Source organism: Pangasianodon hypophthalmus, chromosome 12 (assembly GCF_027358585.1).
Source record: "Pangasianodon hypophthalmus isolate fPanHyp1 chromosome 12, fPanHyp1.pri, whole genome shotgun sequence".
NCBI lineage: Eukaryota > Metazoa > Chordata > Actinopteri > Siluriformes > Pangasiidae > Pangasianodon > Pangasianodon hypophthalmus.
The window spans coordinates 18,402,184-18,426,683 of NC_069721.1; the positions used below are offsets into that span (position 1 = coordinate 18,402,184).

General features: G+C 37.9%; 2 protein-coding genes across 13 annotated transcripts in view; one reads left to right on the plus strand and one right to left on the minus strand.

Moving 5' to 3' along the window:
* jakmip3 (Janus kinase and microtubule interacting protein 3) overlaps positions 1-11,995 on the minus strand; it is a 50,099-nt gene extending 38,104 nt beyond the window's left edge. For 9 of the 12 annotated variants that reach the window (XM_026915370.3, XM_053238908.1, XM_026915373.3 and 6 more), the window contains exon 1: positions 11,364-11,795. The gene's annotated coding sequence lies outside the window, so the exon portion shown is untranslated. The other 3 variants (XM_053238909.1, XM_026915369.3, XM_026915362.3) reach the window with 2 other exon arrangements.
* Positions 11,996-14,866: 2,871 nt separating this feature from the next.
* bnip3 (BCL2 interacting protein 3) lies at positions 14,867-24,486 on the plus strand. Its single transcript, XM_026915376.3, has 6 exons — positions 14,867-15,112; positions 17,591-17,759; positions 17,969-18,047; positions 18,270-18,376; positions 19,293-19,442; positions 22,028-24,486. The coding sequence occupies exons 1-6, from the start codon at positions 15,070-15,072 to the stop codon at positions 22,071-22,073; spliced, it is 594 nt and encodes a 197-aa protein (XP_026771177.1). The 5' UTR covers positions 14,867-15,069; the 3' UTR covers positions 22,074-24,486.
* The last annotated feature ends 14 nt before the right edge of the window (positions 24,487-24,500 follow it).

Genomic DNA, 24,500 nt, shown 5'->3' on the forward strand with positions numbered 1-24,500 from the left:
TACTAAAAGGTCTCAGTTTTCATTGCATGATTTTTTATCCTGATATGTGCAGTAATAAAACACTTTCAGGTCAGTGGCCCCATTAGAACCATTATAAACATTAGCTTGGAAAAAAAAAATATCGAAACTAAAAAACTGTTCACTAATTGCCTAACCAGCTTAACGGAAGAGCTTCATTACAAGCAAATCTAGTGAAACTGTCAATGATTGTAACTTTAAAGCATTTCAATTCAGTCTGCGTCATGAGTAGGTTTTCACTGTCAGCATCCAACACCGTAAAATTGCCAACCCTTTGCTTTACTCGAAGCTTATAGAGACTGAGACATATGCTCTCTCTGTGGTTGAGAGCTGGCAAGGATATTGAGGTTATGTCACATTTACAGAGCTGCAGCTCTCGCCAGTTCAATAATCAACCTTTACTCGTCCAGCAAACTTATAAAATAATATAGAAGGAAGGCACATGGCCAAACAAGCTCAGTACCTGAACCAAATTCAGGGTGTTTTTTTTTTAGAGACACAGCAGAGAGAGGTATAAGTGTAAGAATAAAGGTGTGTGCCAGGATGTGCTCAGGAGGAGGTTTTTTTGGTGTTGTATTTGAAATTAGTTGTACTTTACAGTGTTACAGTTGTTGAAAACTAAGCTAAAACAAACAAAAAAAAACAATAACTACATAAAAATTCACCAGTTACTCAAAATGTATATGAAATATACACTACACAGCCAAAAGTATGTGCCCATTACAAAACCATAGGCATTAACACAAAGTTGGCCTCCTCTTACTGTTATAATAATCTCCACTCTTCTGGGAAGGCATTCCACTAGAGTTTGGAGTGTGTTGATTTGTGCTCATTCAGCCAAGAGAGCATTAGTGAGGTCGGGCACTGATGTCAGGAGAGAAGACCTGGTCGGTTGTTCCAATTCATCCCAGTGGGGTTGAAGTCAGGGCTCTGTGAAGGCCACTTGAGTTCCTCCACTCTAGCTTTGGCAAATCATGTCTTCATGGATCTCACTTTGTGCAAAAGGGCATTGTCATGCTTGAACAGGTTTGGGCCTCTTAGTTCCAGTAAAGGGAAATTTACATTTAAATGCACATTTATGGTATTTGGCAGACGCCCTTATCCAGAGCGACTTACAGAAGTGCTTTGAAGTCTCTATCAATAAATACATTCTGATACTGGTTTGCTAGGTCACGGACTAAGCATATCATCAGTCTAAAAACTCTTTTGGGGAGGTAATATGGTAAAAAGCACACAGACAACACAAAGTGTTTTTTTTTACCTGCTAATTTAAGTACTTTAGGAAGAGATAGGTCTTTAGACATCGTTTGAAGACTGCCAGTGACTCAGTTGTTCGGACATCTAGGGGAAGTTCATTCCACCATCTAGGTGCCAGAACAGAGAAGAGTCTTGATGCATGCCTTCCTTGTACCCTGAGAGATGGTGGGACCAGTCGAGCAGTGCGAGAGGATCTGAGGGAGTGTGGTGCAGTGCGGGATTTGATAAGTGCTTTGCGGTAAGTGGGTGCTGGTCTGTTTTTGGTTTTGTAGGCAAGCATCAGTGTTTTAAGTCTGATGTGGGCAGCTACAGGAAGCCAGTGGAGAGAGCATAGCAATGGGGTGGTTTGGGAGAACTGCACGAAAACCAGTCATGCAACTGCATTCTGGATCAGTTGCAGTTCAGAGGCAGACTCAGAGGCAGATGGCACTCAGAGGCAGACGTGCCAGGAGTGAGTTGCAGTAGTCCAGTCTCGAAATGACAAGGGACTGAACAAGCACCTGAGTGGCCTGTGTGGATAGAAATGGACAAATCCTTCTGATGTTATAAAGGAGAAATTTGCATGAGCGTGTCAGATTGTTAGCAATTATAATGCAACAAATTATACAGCATACAAAGACCTCCTATGTAATTGTGTGACTCTAACTTTGTGGTAGTAGTTTGGGGAGGAACCACATATGGTGGTGTCCACATACTTTTGGCCATATAGTGTAATACCAGTGAAACTAAAATGTCAAAAATGGTCAGAGGTGAAACCTTTTCCCATCTTTGCAAACCTAAAAATGTAGCCAATCCTAAAAGGAAACCAATCTTTACCTTGTAAAGGATTTGAGATGTACGTACATACTGTATATGCATAGCAGTGGACATAGTCTTTAAAGCTAATTACTATAGTTATATAGTGCACTATATAGGTAGTAGACAGCTATATCTGATTCAGTTTTCACTGCTCTAATGTTAGCTTTCACACTGCTGGCACATGGAGCACTCACTGCTGGATACACCTGATACAATCCAGACCTGTTTTGCTTTCAGATCTGCAAAGCCATGCTAATGTTAAGGTTTCATGGTTGCAGAATCATGCTCTCATACTTTAATGTTTTGGTAAGATTAGCAATCTACTACTTTTTGAAAATTTTTTCATTTCATGTTGGACTAATGTACTGTAATGCTAGCTGGAACCACTGTATCTGAAGAATCCCACCAAAGTCATTCAAACAAATTACATAAATATGATTAAAACTGAACTGACATTCCACAAACATTAAAACTAAATCCCAATAAGCTTCTATAATGAACATAGGTATGGTATTATATGACATTATTAATTATTTACATCCAGAAAGTAAATATCAGCTCTTGGAATGCTTCAAAATGCTTCCATGCTTCCATTCAACAGATTCACAGTTAAACAGCCAAACCTTTTTCTGTTTAAATTGGGATTTTCTTTAGATTTTGCGTGTATGAAATACAACCCATGTATGATCTCTGGAAAAGCTTTAAAACCCATGTGCAGAGTTACTGTAACTGGCATGCTTTCAAAATACATGCAGGATATCTGATACATTACAATTATCTCACTTGTTGGCAAATGGATGTTGATACAAGTGCTTAATGTTCCAAATGCTAAATGCGTGTGTATGCCAGCATGTGTGCTTTTTTGTTTCAGCAGAATCTTTTTTGTTCTGTGACAAACTCACAGCAGTCAGTGAATTTAGTACAATACCTCAATGACACCACTTTTATTCAGAACTCACTATCTATTGGCCTGGTCAGCCTTCATCAGGGCCTTCTTGTAGTTTCAGCATTTCTGCATGAATCCTCAGTATGATTAATTATATGTTCTAACAGTATGTGTTTGGATGAACTGTATTGTTTAATACTGTACAGTGTGAACAATAGTTAATAATTACTATACCCTGGTGCTGTTGTTTAATTTCAAAGCCCACTCATAGGGAATTGTATGGCAGAGGATCCACATAATCTAAGGCTAATAATAAACAGATCAAAAAAACATTGTTTAACAAACACACATAGCGGTTGATGGGGCCACGGTGGGGGTTAGTACATTTGCCTCGTACCTCGAGGGTTTGATTCCTGCCTCTGCCCTGTGTGCGCGCAGTTTGCACTTTCTCCCCATGCTTCATAGGTTTCCTCTGGGTACTCCCGTCCCCCCCTAGTCCAATGACATGCATTGTAGACTGACTGGCATCTCTAAATTGTCCAGAGTGTAAGTGTGTATGTGATTATGCCCTGCAGGGTGTCTCTGACCTTGTGCCCTGAGTCCCCCGTGACCCTGTGTAGGATAAGCGGTACAGAAAATGGATGGATAGATATAGTTGTTGATATGAAGAGGTTTTCTGTTGTTTATGTAACATTTAACAGGAGACATGTAACAGGAGATGTTTATGTAACATTTATGGAAGAAGGTCTCAGGTGTCAGCACTTTGTAATGGTCAGAAAGTTTCCCAGCATGAGAGTCAGGAGAGAGGAGTTTGCTCTTTCCAGTTTCTCAGTAACAAGACAAACTGCAGTTTTTGTCCTTTTAGCTTCAAGAAAAAAGAGATGCTGGTGAGCGAATGACTGTTAATAACTGCTATAATGTAAGTGATAACAGGAACTAACTTGTCTCACAGACATTCCACTACATTAAATGCAACTATAAACAGTTAAAAAGCTTGATGTGTTGTTCATAAATAAATAAAAAATTGAAATTGTTGGCAAATCGCTGTGGTATGAGTGGAATAACACTCTTTGGACCCTTCTGTTATACTTTGGGATGGTAACAGTAGCACAGCACCCATCATATTATGGATTATCTTAGTATAACAGCACAATTCATTGTCTCTTATTCATCACTTAACGATCTCCTTAATGCTTTATCATTTCTATAGTAATAACTTACACAGGGTCTTGACTGCCAGACTCTCCGTATAAGCAGATTAAAAAACGTGTAATTGTTGAGATGGTGAAGTTTTCTGTGAAGAGACCTTTACTTAGCATTTTTGGAAGGAGTCTCCAGTGTCAGTGCTTTGCAGTTTCTCAGTAATATGACAAAATACATTGCTTTGTCTCATTAACATCAAGAGAGAGAAAAAAAGAGAGGCTGGTGTGGGAACCACAATTCATAGCTGCTCTAACATGTACATGATGAAAGGAACTTGTTTTGTTGAAGTATCACAACATTAAATTTAACTATAAATGGTGAAAAATGTATGATGGTGAAAAATTGCTCTGGTATAAGAGGAATACAACACTGCAGGACATGCTGTTACTGGAAAATAATCTGTTTCGGGGTGATATCACTAACTAAGCTTTGCATCTGGCCTTATCAAACCACCTTCATGTTGATTACTTTCCTATAAGAGCATACTCCATTGTGTTCTATTTCTTACACACTTCTTCAACTTCATTCCATATGAATACTGCACTAAAAGCACATAGGATCATTTATTTCTCAAAAAAGGAGAATGATTTGGGTTTCCTATGTGAAAAAAAATACGTTCAGAATAACAGACCTGCTGAATTTTTGTGCTTTTCTTTGTCTGAGTTCATAAGAAAAAAAAGGAACAGTACTTGGTGTATCATATTTTGGTCAGATTAAAGGTAATCCCTCATCTCAGTGGGGGAAAAGTCATAAGAAGCAACATTGTGCTAAAATCTCCTTGAGCCACATTCTGCTCAGACTGCTGTGACTCTCTGTTGCTTTAATACATGTGACTTCTTTTCTTTCAACCCAGAAACCGTGACAGCACATAAGGACTGCTTTTGAAAACAAAAACATGAGCTACATTTTAACGAGCTGTGAGCACACTGCCACTGCTACACAGCTCGAGGCACCTCAGTAATGGTCATGCTGTTTAAAAAACTACATCCCAACGGAAAGCATAGCAACGATTGTTTAATTAAGGAAAATTGTTCTCATTACTGAAATTGTGTCTATGGAAATCAATGCATCATGTCAACAGCAGATAATGTACTGAAGGTCATGTTTTCCAGACACATTAACCCCAGTAATGGATTAAACACAGCCACTGGGATGGTTGCTATTGAATTCTTTCTCTACTTTGCATGAGAATGCTGTTTGTGTCTAAAATATCAATTCCTCTGCATCTCTTTGTGATTCCGAGTGTCTGAGTACAGTACAGCATGAGGAAGCACTTCTACATGCAACTGTAAGTGTAATATCATTTATTTTCAATATCAATATATCAATATCAAATTAATATATTTGCCATATATTCTAAATACAGTATGCCTTGCTTTTTGCATAATATTATATTGTGGTAGACAGAATTTATTTCATAATTTCATAATAGTTTCTTGGTCACCCAAGAGTGAAACGAAATGTCCACATGAGTTTCTGTCTTCCCTGCAGACAACCCATATTTAAAACTTTGTCTAATAAATAATCTAATCATAACTACATGTGACATTTCCTTAAGCAGTAGTCCTGAGAGATTCTGAAAACCACAGCTGTGAACTCTCAAGCACATATCCTGGCAGTTTCCATGCTCTGAGATTGTATTAGAGGATGTTGTTGTAGAAAATAAATATGTAGCTGAATGTGAGGAAAAAAAAAGTAAATAAATAAAGTAAGTAAGTGAATAATGCTGTATGTAACAGAAAAGGAAAATAATTCAATTTTATAAATGGAATAAATGGCATGCTCAGTAAGATTCACTTTTAGTGATTGTTTGGAGGGCAAGAAAATCCAATTTCTGCAGTTTTCCCTTTTTTTCTAAATGCAGTTCATTATCCAAGACATGTTCTGTGTCTGATGGATCCTGCTTTAGTTTCGCCTTGGAGCTAACATTTAAAGAAGCCTGCAGCCTAAAGGACATTATCTTGCAAATATCCATGTTGTGCCATCATATTAGAGAATGTCGTTACTTTAACATGATAAGACATCACATTAGCTCAATTTCAGTAACTACTTTATCTTGGTCAGACTCACGGTGGATCTGAAGGCTATCCCAAGAACACTGCATGTGAGTCAGAAAGAAACCCTGCACAGAATCCCAGTCTGTCATAGGACATCATGCACACACACCTTCACACATTCATTCAACCCTTGAGGCAATTTATAGTAGTCAATCCACCTATTGGTAGGTTTTGGGTAGGACGGAGGAAACTGGAGAACCTAGTGGAAACCATGCCTCAATCCATGTCAATTTATTCAATTATCTCAAGTAGACTTGCTTATGAGGCTCTGGATGCTGAATGACTCACTCTATGTCCATCTCTTTGTTCATTCTTTCTTGTTGAATAAGATGAACAAAGTTATGTTTCAAAGCTAAAAACAGTAGTAGCTGGAATAATTTTCTTCAAGCAGGAAGCGTGATTTTAAAATGATGATACAACTTGAACTCAAGTCACCATGACATTTTATAGACTAAGTTGGAGGTGAATTAGAAGTTCTAAGTTGTTCTGATAATTACACTTCCAATTTGATTTGTAAATAGAAATGTTTAATACGACCTTATTTTATTTGATCAAGTAGGTTTATGCATGACTAAGCCAAATGATGTGTGAGGATTTAGACATACAGTTTAGACATACAGTTTACATAATGCTAAACCTTACTTTTGAGCACCATCAAATCTCCAGTGCAAATCTACTTAAAACACCCACTACATCTACTTCAGACACCAAACACATCTGGGCTGATCACAATATTTGGGATAAGAGAACAATTTGTTAATTCCTTTTAATGAAAAATGCAAGTTTTATAAAATGAGTTAATACGTAGGATAGGAAAAAGGAGTACACTACACACAGCAGTGTGTGTGTGCGTCTGCGTGTGTGTGTGCATGTGTGTGTCAGTAAGTGGATTTTAAATTCATTCCCCAAAAGCGTGAACAATAGCATAAAATCATGGCTTGCAGCCCAATCATATTGCGGCTAAATGTTCGCATTCTTCCCCATTTCTGTCATCTGCATTCATGAGCTCTTACATTCTGGGTGCAAATTATTCCTGACACTTCACTATGAAGCTCTAGTGAAACTGGTCTAATTGTGGTCTTGTGCAATCTCAGAAAACAGGAAGTCACTTTAAAATATGTAAGAGCACTACAGACAAACAACTTCCATGTAGCCTTGATATTTTCAGGCCAAGGTAATTAGGAACTTAACAATGCTTTAAAGAAGCATAGTTCAATGCTGGCTGAAGATTGTATGAAAGGAAAAGATGTTATAGTGCTGCCTAATGTTGATTAATATTGAAAAGCACTCAGGTTCTTGATGGAAATACTCCTGTTATATACCTTATTGTACCTTTTGGATATGTTATGGTATGTACCAGATATGTACAGGCTAATTTATGGGACTAGCAGCATGGTGAAGTTGTTAAAATATGCTACAAAAATGCACACTTTGTGTTACTGCTCTAACTGAGAGCCTCATACATAAAGGAATACTCCAGTGCTTTTCAACCTCATCTCTACCTAACACATCTGTAGCACATGTGCAATTACCACAAACAAGAATTTTCCTTGTCTAAGGATAATGGATGTCTAAGGGCAGTTGTTGAATTCAGTTGATAAACACTGAACATATCCAACAATTTAATGCAAGAAAAACTTGCTAACAGTAAAGCAAGCATGAGACAGACTAAGGGAAAGTCTTAATAAAGCTGTTCTTATGCAGTTTTGTATAACTTTCCAACACCAATACAAAGCAATTTCCCTTAATTATCACTTTCGCTAAGATACTATAGAATGCATTATTAGGCAGAGACTGAGGCACAAATCTGTGTTTACTGATGCACCAATAGCTGGCCTAATTACATTCTAAGTGATTTTTGAAGTAAACAGAGTTTTCTATTCTTTTCTCAGTACAATTCACTTAACTTTTATTTGTATAGTTCTTTTTCACAACAGACATTTCCCAAAGCAGCTTTACAGAAATCCAGCTGCTATAGAAACCAGAGGCGAGAGTGGCAAGGAAAAACTCCCTGAAACCACATGAGGAAGAAATCTTGAAAGAAACCAGGGTCAAAAAGTAAACCATCCTTTTCTGGCAGACACCAGATGGTGAGATTACAAATCATTGCAGTATTAGGCTGAAGAAGAATAAAGGCAAACAGTACTAAGTGTGTTGAAAGGATGTTCAGAACAAGTATATTGTAAATAAGAGGCTTGTGATGAGCACAGGACAGTCTTTATGATTACAGCAGCAGTTCTTAGGTACAAATCTACAGCAACCAGGTGAGCTTATCCACTGAGGCAAGCGTGAGACTTGGGCATAAACTACTTTTGGAAAGAACAAAATAATACAGGGAAATGTGTCAAAATTATTTTACTATTAAAAAATTGTATCTTTTATAATAATAATTTGCCTTAATATATGTCGGATTATCTGAATTTGTCTAGAGCACTTGGGCGAGAGAGCATTTAAATTCCTCCGTAGAGAAGATAAAGTGTGATGCCGGAGGCAAAATGGCTGCAATAACGCTCTCTCTCTGTCCTCTGTCTCACTGGAAGTGTGATGAACGTTGTGATCGGCTCTGCTCAGTTGAGCTGGGTACATTTTGTGGATCATTGCATAAGGTGAAAGAGAAGTTCCTCCAGGCATCAGTCTGTTTAGAAAGGCTTATCGTACAGCTCTATTACATACAAGAGGCTGGAGTCACAGCTTAATAACCACTAAGTACCAAAGACACGCAAACAACAGACACTTTCAGTTAGGCTTTTTAAGATGTTAATTAAGATATTAAAGTAAAATACCCCAACCTTGTTCACCCTAATCTCTATCTACCATATATGTGTGATTATAGCAGGCAAGAAGTGCATGTTTTTCTCAACACTCAGTTATAATGGAAGTCTAAGGGCAGTTGTTGAGTCTGTGTTTCAAACTGAAATGGATTTTTGTAGATTTTCTTCAGGCAAAGATATATGTAAATTAAGCTCAATTTTTTTTTATTATTTGTCTTTTCCGACATCAGACAAATTTATGATTGTGTTACCAACTCAGATCCATAAGCATGGAAGTAAAAACATGGAAGTTTCCATCTGATGGTGTGTGGATACCATAAAACCTTTGGACAAGTGGTCGTAACTGTAATTTGCTTTTTATTGTTTTGCACCAGTGTTTAAAAAGTAGACAAGAACAGCTTCGGTAAGACTTTTGCTCATGTTTGCTCATCATAAGACCTTTATTGCAAGTGTCAATTGTCAAAGTGTTACAGCTTTTTATTATTATAGCATTAAATAATAGCGTATTAAAAGTTTATCTACAAAATTCAACAACTGCCCTTAGACTTCCATTATAAGTGAATTTTGAGTCAACATGCTTTCTGTTTTTTGTTGTTGTTGTTTGTTTTTCTGTGTTGAAAAGATTATCTGCGGTAATCACTCCAACAATTACGGATGCAGTAGATAAAGATGAAGTTGAAAAATACTGGAGTATTCCTTTAAACGTGATGCTTAAAGCAAATCTCAGGAGGTTAATCACAGCAGGCTTAAAATGCTCAGTGGACTGAATGCCTAAAGATATTTAAACGTTGCTGTGATGGAAAAACAGAGCATGACTGTAAAACATGGTAAGCAAATGGATTTGCAGCTAGTTGCAGGTTGAATTACACAAAAAAGGGTCTCATTGTTCAAATTATTCAAAGGTTTGTGATTACCGGGGCTCAACACTGCTTCCAGAAAAACCTCATGATAAACAGCGAGAGAATTCCCAAAGTGCCACGGATTGTAGGATTAGTGCTAGTCTGCATGAGACAATTTGGACACAAGGGTAATTTAACCCTTTAATCACCTCTAAGCACTGTGACTCAGCATGTTTTGCTTGGGGAGACATTAGTGAGGGCATTTGTGGTGTAGTTTTCATTCATAATTCAGTTTCAAACACACAGTACTCTAAGTAACATTTGTGAAAGCGCATCACTAATTGAGAGGGTGGTGATTTATACCCCCTCAGAGGCTGGGGCGGGTCACTGATCATGTGATTGAGCTCACCATTCAAATTCATTCATTATGATGATGGAACACGTGCATTAGTGGTTACTTTATGTTAGCTCAGGGATATTTTATGATGTCACAAACTGTAGTTTATCAGGCGCAGATCCCTTTTAAATCAGATTACATGTGTAGCAATTAGAAGCAAAAATATAAACCTTACGCAAAATAAAATAACAAAATATAATAACAAAATATAATAATAAAGTAAATGAATTAATGAATAAGTAAACAAACAAACAAATAAATTTGTAAATACATAAAATTTCTCTGATGTGGTCTAGAATAAATATTATGTTAAATAGTTGATGTTTTTGTATTAAGTAGTTGTAAAAAAAAAAGGGAAATAAAGTGTCTAAAGTTGATCTTCTAGGAAGATCTTGTTTCTTCAGACCCAAAACAGCATGTCTGATTCTGTACTTAAAATGATAAAACCACTACTGCAAACATCCATGAACATACAAACTAAATCTGAAGCCGAGAGCCTTTTTTCCATCAGCTTTTTAAATTTGTGCCTTTAACATTTTAGAGTCAAACTCACAAATCACCTGAACAGGTGAGCTCTGTGAACACTAATCAATACCCAAATGGCACATTTAAAAGTTAAATGTCTTCATTACAGCCCTATGTCAAAAACATCTCCTCAGTCTGATTAGATAATTCAAAGTCTAAACTTGGATAGAATTATTTATACACTTTTATACACATCATCAGCATCATATTAAATCAATATGACACATGCAGGAAAAAAAACTAGATGCAATCCTGGACCATGAAACTCATCTTTCTATCAGAAATAGGAATTTAAAACAGACAGGCCAATTGAGGAGAACTAGCCTCTAGCAACACAAACCAAGCTCATATAAGTCTATAAATAGCCCAACAGTTGGAGCTTTATTGCTGTGAAATGTATTTCCCAAGCTGTTGCAGCTAAACAGTATTTGATACAGAATCTGAATTTCCCATTAGCAGTGGCAGCTTGCAGTCCAGCAGGCCGTGATCGAGATCGTTAACAGGTAAGCTACATCTCTGTGACATACGAAACGCGTAGGATCCCTGCTATCAGCACAGAAGAAAAAAAACAGTTCCGCTTGAATGCATGCAGAGACCAGCAATAACACCAACCTGCAGATCATGATCCTGATTGTGCTGCGTTTTCAATCTGTGTGCTGCAGCCGGATCCTCCGTCATCCTCAGTGAGTCGTAGCACACGCTCTGAAACGAGAACGGATGTGCTGTCATGCCCAGAGCTTCATATGGACGTTTCAGCATCCCCCTGTTCTCCTCTCATCTCCTCTTATATCACTTCATCTCATCTTTTCTGCCTTGTTCTGCAAAGGCACAGAGGATGGATGCAATGCCAAGCACAGCCGGCTGAGCCAGGGGACAATGATTCATCAGAAAGAGCAACAGTCAGGACGAAACAGGAGAATAAAAAAGAAAGAAGAATTGCCAAAGGAGGAGTTTTAGAGTGGGTGATTTTTGAAGGAGATAGAAGGAGAAGAGAGGAGAGGAGAGGAGAGAGGGAGAGAGAGAGAGGGAGAGAGAGAGAGAGCAGGGCTGGGCGCTTACCATAAACACACCCCCAACCCTGATGGAGTGCGGGATGAAGCTGGCAGCAGAGTGGAGGAGAGGAAGAGAGGAGGAGGTGATGGAGGAGGAGGAGGTAGAGGAGGAGGCGGCGGTTGAAGCACGCGCACATACACAAACAAGCACACACATATACACAGAGGAGCTCAGCAGTGTGTTGCAAAACACACTGTTGGGATGCACGACGCTGTGAGCTCAGATCCTGTTATCTCCTGGGGTGCTCTGTGTGTGTGTGTGTGTGTGTGTGTGTATGTGTGTGTGTTAGTTAGTGTTCATGTTATAGAGAGAACTCATGGCTCTTTTCACCACCTGCTGGCCACCACAGTGCATGACAGGAAGAAAAATACATACACAGATTTTCACCAAACCTTGGTTAAAAAAAAAGTAGCTACTCTACTACATCAAATCTTACACATGTCCATCATGTCCATAATGTCCAGCTCATAAATCTCTATTACACTGGAGTATAAACAGGACGTCACCTAGAACTGACTGTGTGAACCTGCATTGTGTAACAGGAACGAACACTATAACACACACAGACAGCCCTCCACTCCTGCAGGTGGTGCTAAAGAGACAAATGAGTTACTAATGGCATTAGTGCCATTCTGGTGGCACATTATAGGATGGTGAAGGCTGATTGACATTTCACATCATTCCTATCATAATCAAGAATGAGGATAAATCTGTTAGTTCTTTGAATACATCTACAGAGAGTACTGTAAAAGCCTCCTTTAGCAGCACAAAAAAAAAAAAAAAACTTTTTAAAGGATTGATAAGTTCCCCAGACAAAACATTAGTCGCATGTGTCATTTCTTTCCTAACGCTTGGATACTCCTCCAATTGCCATCGTTTGTTACTGTTACTACATTTTTAATTAACATATTATTTATAAATTGATCTACAGCATGTCTGAAAAGTCAGGAACCAATGAAAATAAAACTACATATACTTCATATTGTATTTATTATTTACAACATATGCTCTACATGTTCACCGTTACGCTATATGCATGTTTTCAGCCGCTGTGTCATGTTTTTGCGGATTTCGCTCAACATGTTCGGATAGGTATATTTACTCAACACATTCCCATTGGTTCCTGACTTTTTGGTCACTCTGTACATTAAACTATGTTTGTTAATTTATTTAGTACACAGCACCACTTGTAGCAATATATAAATTAATTTGGGAATGTGTTTTTAGACCTGTACTGAACCCCGGACTTATTGTGTGCAAGTTTTCTGGGTCACACTTTATTACGTCTATCTAATACCCACGTGGTCACACCTAAATTGTAATTACAATGTAACTACAGTGTAATTACTCAGGATATCGGCACTGGTATATATGAATTACAGTCAGCCTTACAGTATATTATGTAAATACATGTTTATCACTTTTCAGTTCATGTTAGTACACAAATGTGTTTTGAGGATTGTAGCATGACATTATGTCCTTAACTAGCTGTATTGCTCATGTAACATCTGACCAAACGGTTGATTGGTAATATGACAGTACTTACACAGAAAAAGCAGAGGAAAGGTCTAGTTCCTGTGCCAATGCAATGACATATTGTGAAAAGACATTCTGGTTTCCTGGTAGTTACCACATTGTAGCAAATAATGTAAGTAAAGCCATAAAAGTTACACAACAGTTACTGTGTAGTTAGGTTTCTGTCAATTTACAGATGTAAGAGCTGACCTTGCATCTTCATACACACTTGGACATTTGTAAAAGTATATACATACAGTTGCAATAGTCAAGAAATACTTACGCGCTTACAAAACCAGACATGGTAAAACGACTGAAATTCTTTACTCAAGTAAAAGTACAATTATTCATTGAAATAAATAGTCTAGTAACTTTATTAGTCTGGTAAATGTTGAAGTACAGCTTCAAGTTCTTCACTCAAGGTTACATAGAATTGTATCAAGTCTTAAATTTATTTAAAGTATGAACATGACCATAAAAGAAAGACTCATAAATGAAAAATACGTCTACCTCAAATCACACACTTATTTTAGTTACTGATGGTAAATTAGTGCCCGTTTCACCAAGCAACTCAGGAATGTGGGAAAACATTAACTAAGGCTAACAAACAACAGCTTTATTCCTTATCTCTCAGCTGTTAGCTAGCACGATAAATCTGACTATACAAACCAGCTGAATGCTAATTGCTAGCTGTCACAACACAAACGGCCTTGTTAGATTAAAAGTGTTCATAGCAGCAGATGAATTACAGGGATCTGTATTAGGTCTGTTAGGTCCTGCTGACACATATGTTAAAGATTTGTTTAGACTTAGGTTTTTTACAAATTAAAAAAAAAAAAAAAGCTGTAAAAGGTAACATTATGACTTTACAAATAGATAGTTATAGAGAAATGTAGTGAAGTAGCATTGGAAAGTAGAAAATAGAGAGTTTTCTTTTGAAATCTAATGAGTCAAATCAAATGTATTAAGTGAAAGAAGAAACCGATGAAGTACTTTCGTAGGCCTATAGTAACAAAGTAATTGTACTTTGCTACTTGTCACATCTGTATATAACTTATACACAAGTATTTACATAAGATACATTACTGTAATCAATTTGTAGAAGTAAATTCATGCACAGTAGTTATAGACGTTACAGCATGGATAGGTTATGTGTACACAGGCACTAGAGACACAGTACAAAGAAGGACCAAGAATTTTGATGTCCATCACTACCAAAGCATTTTATTTAAGTTAACTGAAGGTCATTCGCAGCTCATTCATCTTAATATATATATATATATATAAACTTTAAAAACTTTAAACTTCTGACCATCATGATTTAATAATCACTTCTAAACCCACCTGTAATAGCTGTTTAATGTTTTTATTCGTTTTCCTGCAATCTGGAAACCCTGATTATTCCAGTTTTCGGTATTTTGGGCAACCTGGCAACCTCGTCTGTAATCCCAATCTTCATGGGCGGTGCTTAGCGTTTCTCAGCCTGACGGGCGGTCATTTGGACCAATCGGCGTACACCAGCAGAACAGCTGAGGGTGACGTCACGGTGTTTGCTCAGGTTTTGTATTGAGGTAGCAGCGACTGTGTACTGGGTCACATGAACACACATGTGCGGAGTTAAAGGCTGAAACTGACGCGACTAATGCTTTTCTCTAAGTCTGTGTATCTGATCGTTTTGCTTTAATCGAGATAATTATCAGTTTTAAGGAGATTGTCTTGTCTGAGGTGTGACTGGGGCCTTTCTGCCATCATGTCGACAGAAAAACAAAGTCTTCCCGAGGAGAATCTGCAAGGTAAAAAAAAAAAAGAAAGAAAGAAAAAAAAAAAAGAAAAAAGCTATTTCTTACTATTTCTAAAATATGATATGAATAAATATTAATAATATTTAAAAATTAATAATAACTGCTTTATTGCAGTTTTTTTTTTTAGGGCTAAATCATATCTAGGCATATATGATCATGTATGAGTTTGGCATATCATTCCTGTTAATACCCAAAGGCTTTATGGTTTTGATATTTACAAATAAGCCAGTGCTGTAAACAGACATGAATGACGCAGTGACGTCAGCACTGTCAATGAGCTGTCAGCTCAAACCGTTCAGTTTACTGCTATTATTTCTGTTAGTTTGTAAATGTGTAGTCTATACAGTGAAATCTGCCATTTGTGCCAGGCATTGTGTTAACACCGACAACAACAATAACAGCATGGAGGGAGAAACACATTCCTCCATTCAGCGTGTGACGTCAGAGAGGCGGGGTCTGTGCTGCAATCTGATTGGCTGATAAGCCCACGATGACCGAGCAGTGCTATTTACAGCCTATATTTACACCAGCTCAGACACACCTGTCCTTTGTTGATCTGGTGCCCTTCATCTCTAATGGGTGTCTCAATACCATTTTTCCATTCTTACGATATCACGCTTCGTCCAGTGCTGTGCTGACCTGACAGTACCTGATCAGAGTGAATGACCTTGCCCTCTGTGAGCTTCTGTTGCCTCTCCAGATGTAATGGTGGACTTGTAGGTCCTCAGTTCATGTGCATGATCTTCACACATGTCCATGGACAAAAATAAAAATAAATCAATCAATCGAATCAATTCTGATCCAGGATTTCAGAGCAATATCGGCCCTGCTCCTAATATCCGGTATGACATCTCATAGTGTCTACAGCACTGTCACTGGTTATACTTTTCTTATTTTTCCCCCCACTGTCTTCCAACACCGCACTTCAAGCCCATCGAGCCATGACTACCCACCGTCCTCTGTTATATGACAAAATAGTTACAAATAGTTCGCAGATCTAAAGATTAAAAATCTACAGGATATAACAAACTAACTTAGAATGAATGTCATGTTTACTGACTACACATATTTACCCGGAAACATGCTTCTGCAATATAATGGTTAATTGCTATCAATTCAAATTTCGACCAGGTCATACAATTGCGATTAGATGATTATGCATTAATTGTGACAAAATCTCATCTCCTCAATAAACACATTTCAGAAAGCAGCAATAAGCAATGAGCTGTCTATCCAATCTATACATGTTTAACCGCTGTTGTGACCAATCCCAGACACTGCAGATGACGTTCTGGGTGGGTTTAGTTTTGTGGAACTGAGAATAATAGCATCACCAACAGCTACAAGTAGACTGGACTGTTAACAGTCATTTCAAGTGATTACACATACTGAAATACCCTCTAGATTTTGTGTCTGTTGGGGCTAATTTATCTAACCCTGCTTTGCTGACACGTCTGTAACACATGATCAGCAGTGAATGAAAAGCCACAATACAATAGCTGGTGTATTAAACGTATCTTAAAACTTATTGATCATTGGAGGAGAAACTAGAAGTAAATAGATTGAGCATACAGTGACCAATCAAATAAAATACTAAATAAAGGGATGACAGAACTGTATGTTTTGTGTAACTTGGTTTGATGGAAGGATAAAGCTAATGCCAAGCACAGATTTTGTATTTACCATGCCTGCTATTTGGAAGAGAAATGGCATGATTACAGACCAGAAATGCTTGATTTTAAAAAAATAGGAAGCATAAATGGTTTTGCCAATCTGTCTTTCAATGAGTGTGTATGTTCCTATGAGCATGCGTAATAGTTTTATGTGTACGAAGAGACTATACAATGCTGTAAAGATCAACTCTAAGGGTTTCATAATAGTAAGTATGTAAAAATGTAAGTAAAAGTGAGTAAAAATTGCAGTATTTTTTACCCCTCACATTCAGCATCATGACCAGCCATCAATGATTAGTAGTAATATTAGTATAATACAATGTACAGTGCATAGCATAAACAATTCATGACACAAAAACCCTTTGTGACTAGTTCTGCCATTATAGATTTAAGTGAGTAGATGCAGTATCATTAAGTTAATTGTAATGCAGTTACCATCTTAAAGGGCATCTAACAATGTAAAGATTGAGGCACTTTTGCCTTGAAAGTGTATTATTTTGTGGCATATCTGGTATCCATGATGACCATTTCTCCAGGACCATGGTGCAACACAGAACAGTACACAAGACTATATAGTGTAATACACAACAGTGTGAGACGAGTACAGGAAAATAAATGCGCAGAACAGAACAATAGATACACAGGACAATCAATCAGTCAATCAATCAATCAATCAATCAATCAATCAATAAATAAATAAATATCATTGAATAGGATAAATATTAGCCAAGGCATACCTTTAACAGCACCAGACTGACCTACCAAGGTGTGAACACATTTGTTTTTATGATGCCAGGCTCTTGGGTGGAGCTGCACTTCAATAACGGAGGTGGAGGAGCTCCTAAAGCAGCAGTGGAGGATCAGGCTCAGAGTTCAGCCCCCTCTGGAGACATGGAGAAGATGCTGCTGGACGCTCAGCACGAGTCTGGCAGGAGCAGCTCCAGAGGGAGTTTACCCTGTGATAGGTCAGTCCTTTCACAAGGAGCTTAATTAATATCCAACAACATTCATTTATTTTATGGTTAATTCATTAACCGTGCTGAAACCCAAGGACGACAGAACTGAATAGATTTACAAAACAGCTATTGCTGAAAATACAATATTATCACATATTATGTCGTCTCAGAGAAAGAGACTGGACTCGCATTTGAATGTTGTCGTCTTTTCTGTCTAGTCCTCCAAGGTCCCAGACTCCTTTGCACTTGAGCAGAGGCTCAGAGGTCCACAGCTCAGGAGAGAAAAACAGCTCACAGGTATATTTTAGTGACGGTTGGCTGCCCAGCTCTATAATGGTTTACTGAATCTTATTAGCTGAATGAATCAAAGTTAACGTTAAAGTCCAGATTTTGATATTGATAGGTCTTACTTACAGACCTGCTGCAGATATGATTACTGGATTATGGTATGATCATCGTAATCATTGTGTCAGAATGAAACGTGCTCCTGGTAACTAACCTGTTTTGTTTTGCTCTCAGTCTGAGGAAGACTTTCTGGAGAGGAGGAAAGAGGTCGACAACCTGATGAAGAAAAACGCTGACTGGATATGGGACTGGTCGAGTCGACCAGAAAACATCCCACCCAAGTAAATCACACACTCATTACACAGTTTGATGATTATAATAATAGTCTGAAGACTAATGATAACCCTATGTTGTGAAACATACTGTATATGATCTGACTGATAATACTGTTTAATACTATACAAACGCAAACTTTACTGTCATTAACAACAAACAATGGAATTGTTTTGGTGTGCAGTCATAGGAAAATAATCAGTGATAGCATTATACCACTATAACATAAACAATTTTTTCCTTTATTAAAGAATATACATTTTGTCTGGTTATGGTTATGTTTAATGTCGAGCTTCCATGAAAACAAGTTAGTCTCTGTTATCAGATATGTAATAGCAGTTATAGCCAGTCGTCCCGTCACCTCATTGGGAAGTTAATAACACAGAAATTGTTCCAGAAAAACTGCAAAATCCTGTCCTGAAGACTTTGTTACAGCTTTACCTCTCTGTGACTGTCTCAGAGAGCGGTAATATATAATATTTAAAAGCAAAATTCTGTAATATCAAAACTTCTTTTTGACAGTGCTATGCTGCAAAGTAACACATACAGTACACTCTGGAGCAAAAAAAAAAAAAAAAAAAAAATGGCCAAGGTGTTTTTTTTTTTTTTTTTTTTTTTTTTTGTTGCCACAAAAGTCCTGCAGATCATTCAACGGCAGGAGCCACTCCATGTTAAGGCACCTAACACAGCTTCTTGTGGGAGGCCATGAAGTCCATGTGTTGTCTGCAAAATGTTGTCTGCAAGTTTACCCCACACACTTCAGTGTTATTTTTTTAATTTATTTTTTTTTATTTATTGCTAAATAATTTAAAATGTTAAATTTTATTTATTTTTTTGCTTGCCATTTTTTGCTCCAGAGCGTACGCTGTGTGTTTAGTGCTTGACTGTTTAAAAGAATGAATGAAATGCCTTTTTTGTTTTCAGGGAGTTCTTGCTGAAGCAGCCCAAACGCTCCAGCACCTTGAGTATCAGGAACACTAGCGTGATGAAGAAGGGAGGAATCTTCTCTGCCGAGTTCCTCAAAGTCTTCCTCCCGTCTCTCATCGTCTCTCACATCCTCGCTGTGGGGCTCGGGTAAGTGACGCCCACCTCACAAGCGCAGTTGTAAGTTGAACTGCCGCAAGACACCAGAAGAGCTTCAGTGCAGCTTGGCAATGATTTGAGCCTCTGGAGCTGTACTGGAGGAATGTACGCCATTCTTCCTAAACATCTTCCCTCAATTTTGATGATGGTGATGGAGAGCGCTGTCTAAGATGTTGCTCCAAGATCTCCCTTAGATTTTCAATTTGGTTGAGATCTGGTGAGTTTGAAGGCCATAGCTTATGATTTACATCATTTTTATCTTCATTAAACCATTCAGTGAGCGCTAGTACCCTGTAGATGGGGGCGGAGTCACCCTGGAAGAGACCACTCCCATCAGTATAGCAAAGTTTCATCATAGGATAATGGTGATCAGAAGAACTTCGTTCTAAGTGGACAATTGGACAAAAACCAAAAATAAATGCCCCCTACAGCATAACAAAACTACTAGTTTTTCCTTTAATTTGTCATCAGTCTACACGTCTAGGTTAAAAAGGTAACAAGAAATTAGCACAATATACGTGTTCTCTAGTTTTCCTAATATTCTAATAACTTCCTGCATTGTCTCTAGCTTAACTGACTTAAATGAGTCTAAATAATATGGCTCTTCTGTTAAAAAAATAAACATACCTATGTAATGAGAAATTTCAGATGGATTCCTAGTTCCAACATAATGGTTTTTTTGTTTGTTTTTTCATTTTTTTTATAGAAATACATTTTCTGGGAATATGTTTACATCTATAGACATTTAAAGTACAGAGAGGATACCAATATGCTGGCCATGTCACTATATACACACACACGGTATAGAGAATGAGTGTATAGGGTACTTAGGGCTCTAATGTGTGTCTTGACACAATTCATTGCTAATGCCTAGTAGTTCATAACCTAGTTTGGTTAGAAATACCACAATAATATATAAATTAGCTGTATAATCAGGAAATCCTAAGAAAAATGGTGTATTTCACATTTATATCTCCCAAGCTATAAAAACCCTCTACGACTCCCTTCTTTTGTCCTTTATCATTTTTCCTACTGCCCAGATCCAAGCAGTCTCAGCCCCTACTGAACTATGTAATATCCACTGCATTGTTTGTCACTGCAGTATAATATTAACTCGTACCCAGTGTCTGGTGAGTGGGTGAGCTATTTTGACCCTGTCTTCAGGGCTTGTTTTTAGCATGACATGGCAGTACAGCATTAACAGGCATGCAGGTTTATTCAGTGAGCCTCTAGGACATCCAGATCAGTAAAGCACAGAGGTTCTCTGGTGATTTAACTTGCAAGCATTCAGTTGGAATCCTCTGCTCACATACCACTTAGTGCTGCTAAATCTACATCTCTCCTTGGTTTTGGTAAAACAAGCTAAATCACTGTTTAACTTTTAGAAAGATATTAGCAAGTGGAGCAAGGATATGGTCTGGATGTTGGTAGAAACTATTTTCACTACACATATTAATTAGCTTAAATGGATGCTAGTCAGACAAAACTGAGTGAAAATACAATACAGTGCAGCACAAAACTTGCGCTTTAATGCTAGCACAACACACAGTCACCTCACATTTAAACACTCCACTGAGCAAACGAGTAGAACTCGATACCCGTGGTGTCGACAAGGATGCCTCTGCCGCCAGCAAGTCTAGTCGTCCTTGTTACTAATGTATATGCCTCAAATACCCTTAAAATATTCTTTTAACTCTGATTGGACCAATTCTAAAATCTAATCAGCTCATCTGCTGTTTACAGTGATAATTCCATATAAATCCTACAAACATTTGTTCTCAAGTTCTCCCTTTAATGAGAATCTCAGGCAGACAACCTGCAAACATCATGCCTCTACCACAAATACTCACTTTTTGTCCAGATATCTCCACTGCTCATAGCTCATAGCTGAAAAGATACGTTCTGCCTTTTTTGTTGAGGGTGTAAATAAGTTGCTTCATTGCCAGAGACATTATCAGGAGAGGATAAAGACTGCAGCTACATAAATTCGCTTCTGCCCAGGATTCAAATACTCGCTTATTTTCCAGTCAGTAGTAATGAACATAATTAGCTCGTCATACTCGAGTTAAATTGAGTTAGTTATTAGCCTAGTTAATTGGACAAGAATAAGATGGGATGTTTAGAATAAGTAGGAAGTTAGGGATGAGTAAAATGTCTACAGATAGTTCATTAATATGGAAGGTGATCTTAGGATGTTGGTGCTAAACCCACCTCAGTGGTCAACAAAATATTAAGATGCTTTACATGGTTTAATGCCAGATTGAATTTGTACATTCAGGTAGCAGACGTCTTTTGAGCTCCCGAACCTGATGCAATATCTCGGCCAGATTCATTATTAATTATTAAAAAAATAACAAAACCATTCTCTCTCAGAATGCCAAGTAAGCTGCAACATTTTCGCCACATCCTGACTTCATAGTAACTCAGAGCTAGTTATAGTCAGGTGTGAAATGTTAACGATGATCCTTAATACTTAAAAGGTAGAATTATTAAATATGTATGAATCTATAGAATCTATAGCTGTAAATATGCATGCCTAACTGATTTTTTTTTTGTGTTCTCCCTATTTCTTTCAGTGTGTACATCGGAAGGCGTATCACTACCTCCTCCAGTACATTCTGAGGGAGAACCCGTGTGTCCGATCTCGCAGCTGCACCCTCACCACCTCACCATCTCTACTGCTTTGTCTTGAATTGATGTTTCAGTAGATCCAAATAGGTCAGGAACGCTTGAGCCGTTTCCATTCGCGGGCCGTGTGCCGTGCTACACCGCCTTCATTCCCCCTCGTGTATTCCTCTAGCTCGCACTCAGCTTTTACAATCCTGCCTGCACCGGGAGGCCATTTTAGATTTGCAGCCAGTGGCTGAGTAGTGTTATCTGTGCTCCACCTTCATCTTATAATTTCCTGTGCAGATATATAGAGAATCTGTTTAAAAGAAATATCAGTCATGTGAAATGTAGATGTAAGGAAGGGAAAGAAATAGACCAATATGCTGGAATTGGAAAATACTACGTTAGATATAATTCTGGCTTAGCACTTGTAAATAGAAATACTTTGTGATGGGGAGGGCAAAATGGCAAAAATAATCATATATGTATATGTTTCACTGAGGTTTTGCGAACAGTGCCAACAAAATGGTACAGCACAGCTTTTATCATTTGACAAATTATAATTATCATCGTAAAGGAGGGGAAATTGAAACAAAGGGCAAAAATAATATTTCAGCAATCAACTACTCATTTCTGAGAGGAAGGGATTAAGTCTGTTTGCTGAGTCCAAATCGGAGTGAAATTTATACATTTGGTTCGTTTTTTTTGTTTGATTTGGTTCCACATACTGCACGTAAGTAAACAAACTAAAAAGCAAAAAACGTCTGACGGTTATGTGCGGCTGTACTTGCAAAACTCTGAAATACAGCAAAAGAAAAAGATAAACAAACCAAGTGAACGTAGAAATCACAAAAATTACTTGAGCACAGAGAAGGTGCGAAATAAATGTATAAATTAGATAATTATACAATAGCAAATCAGTGTTTCTTTTCCTTTTGTTTGTCGGTCCAAATATCCAGAACATCATATTTCTGCAGGGTTACAGCGCTGGCCTTCAGCTCAGTTTAGCATTAAAAAAAAAAAAGCTGCCCACAACCCAAAATACACTACGTTCGATTCACTTCCTGCAATGGAACTGCACTAGAGTTTGCATGGAACCACAGAGGAACCACGCAACTCAGACACTCTCAGATGACTTGTTTTGATCCACACCCTGTGTATGATCATTGTGTAAAGATGCACCAGGGTTCAATTCAAACAGACTAAACACCGCATACGTTAAAGCCCCCAAACACTCAAGCTGATACTCCCTGAAAAGTATATAGTGATAATATTTATTGCAAGATCATATCGTCATATGATTATTTATGGTAATCCGCACTGTGTGTATTAAAAGATGCCACATCTAGGATTCTAGTCATCCACATGGGAAAAGGAGAAGAGCTGGTCCTACATCAGCACTCTCACTGAGGAGATGCGTGAATCAAACAGGCTCACTTTCAAATAAGTCTGAAATTGCATGAAGACTCATTATAACAGAGTACGCAGAGCTGTAGTTCTGTATCTAAATGTATAATAAAGGACTAATAGCTTATGAGTCAGATTTCAGTCTGTACCAAATTCTCGACACGTGATTGTTATAAGACTGTTTTTTTTGTTCATGGCTGTGATATTTAACTCAGGTAAGCATCTTGCAAGAGAAAAAGATGCCTCATTTGCTGGCCAGACCCAAATGTATTCCGGGTAAAATTACACAGGTAGCAAACACAGAACACTTCTGTTTATCCACAATAAACAGTGTGACTGTGTTTATACTGCGTTATATACACCGATTGATCAGATTATCAGATCAGGTAGCCATGCTGATAACAGGATCAAGTGTGAACAATGGTGGCAGTGTGATGGTGTGGGGATTGATGAAGAACATGGGAACAGCATGGCATACTGGCCAGGCTCACTGCTTTCCTGCTGTTTATCCACACCTGAATGGAAACTTCCTGAATGAAAATGCACCACGAGACAAGTATCATTCCAGGGTTCCAGGAACACAGGAGTGTTTTAGTTGCATGCGAGAGATGCACCCAGCATTCATCATGTTTCTGAAGGCCAGAAGAGCCACAACACATTATTAGGTATACCCACTAATCTGGTAGCTCATTGTAAAACAGTTTATTACATGCAAGCACACAATTATGCATCATCCATGTCCTGTGCAAAAGAAAAACAGGCTTGTTTCCTTTTTCAATTGCTTCCTCTATTTACTCCAACTGAAATGTACAAAAATCCAGATCTGAACCATAAGATTCAAAGTTGTAAGATCACCTTAGCTGCTATGATGACTTTTCATTGGAATAAGGCAAGGAGAAAAAGGGAAATCTTTCTGTAACTTAGTGAATGTTGTGCAATGTGTAGAAATGTTAAATCTATGTGCAAGTTCCATGGTTTTGTATTTTAAGTGAAAACCAATAAATCAATGTTAGTCTAATTTGTGTCATCTTT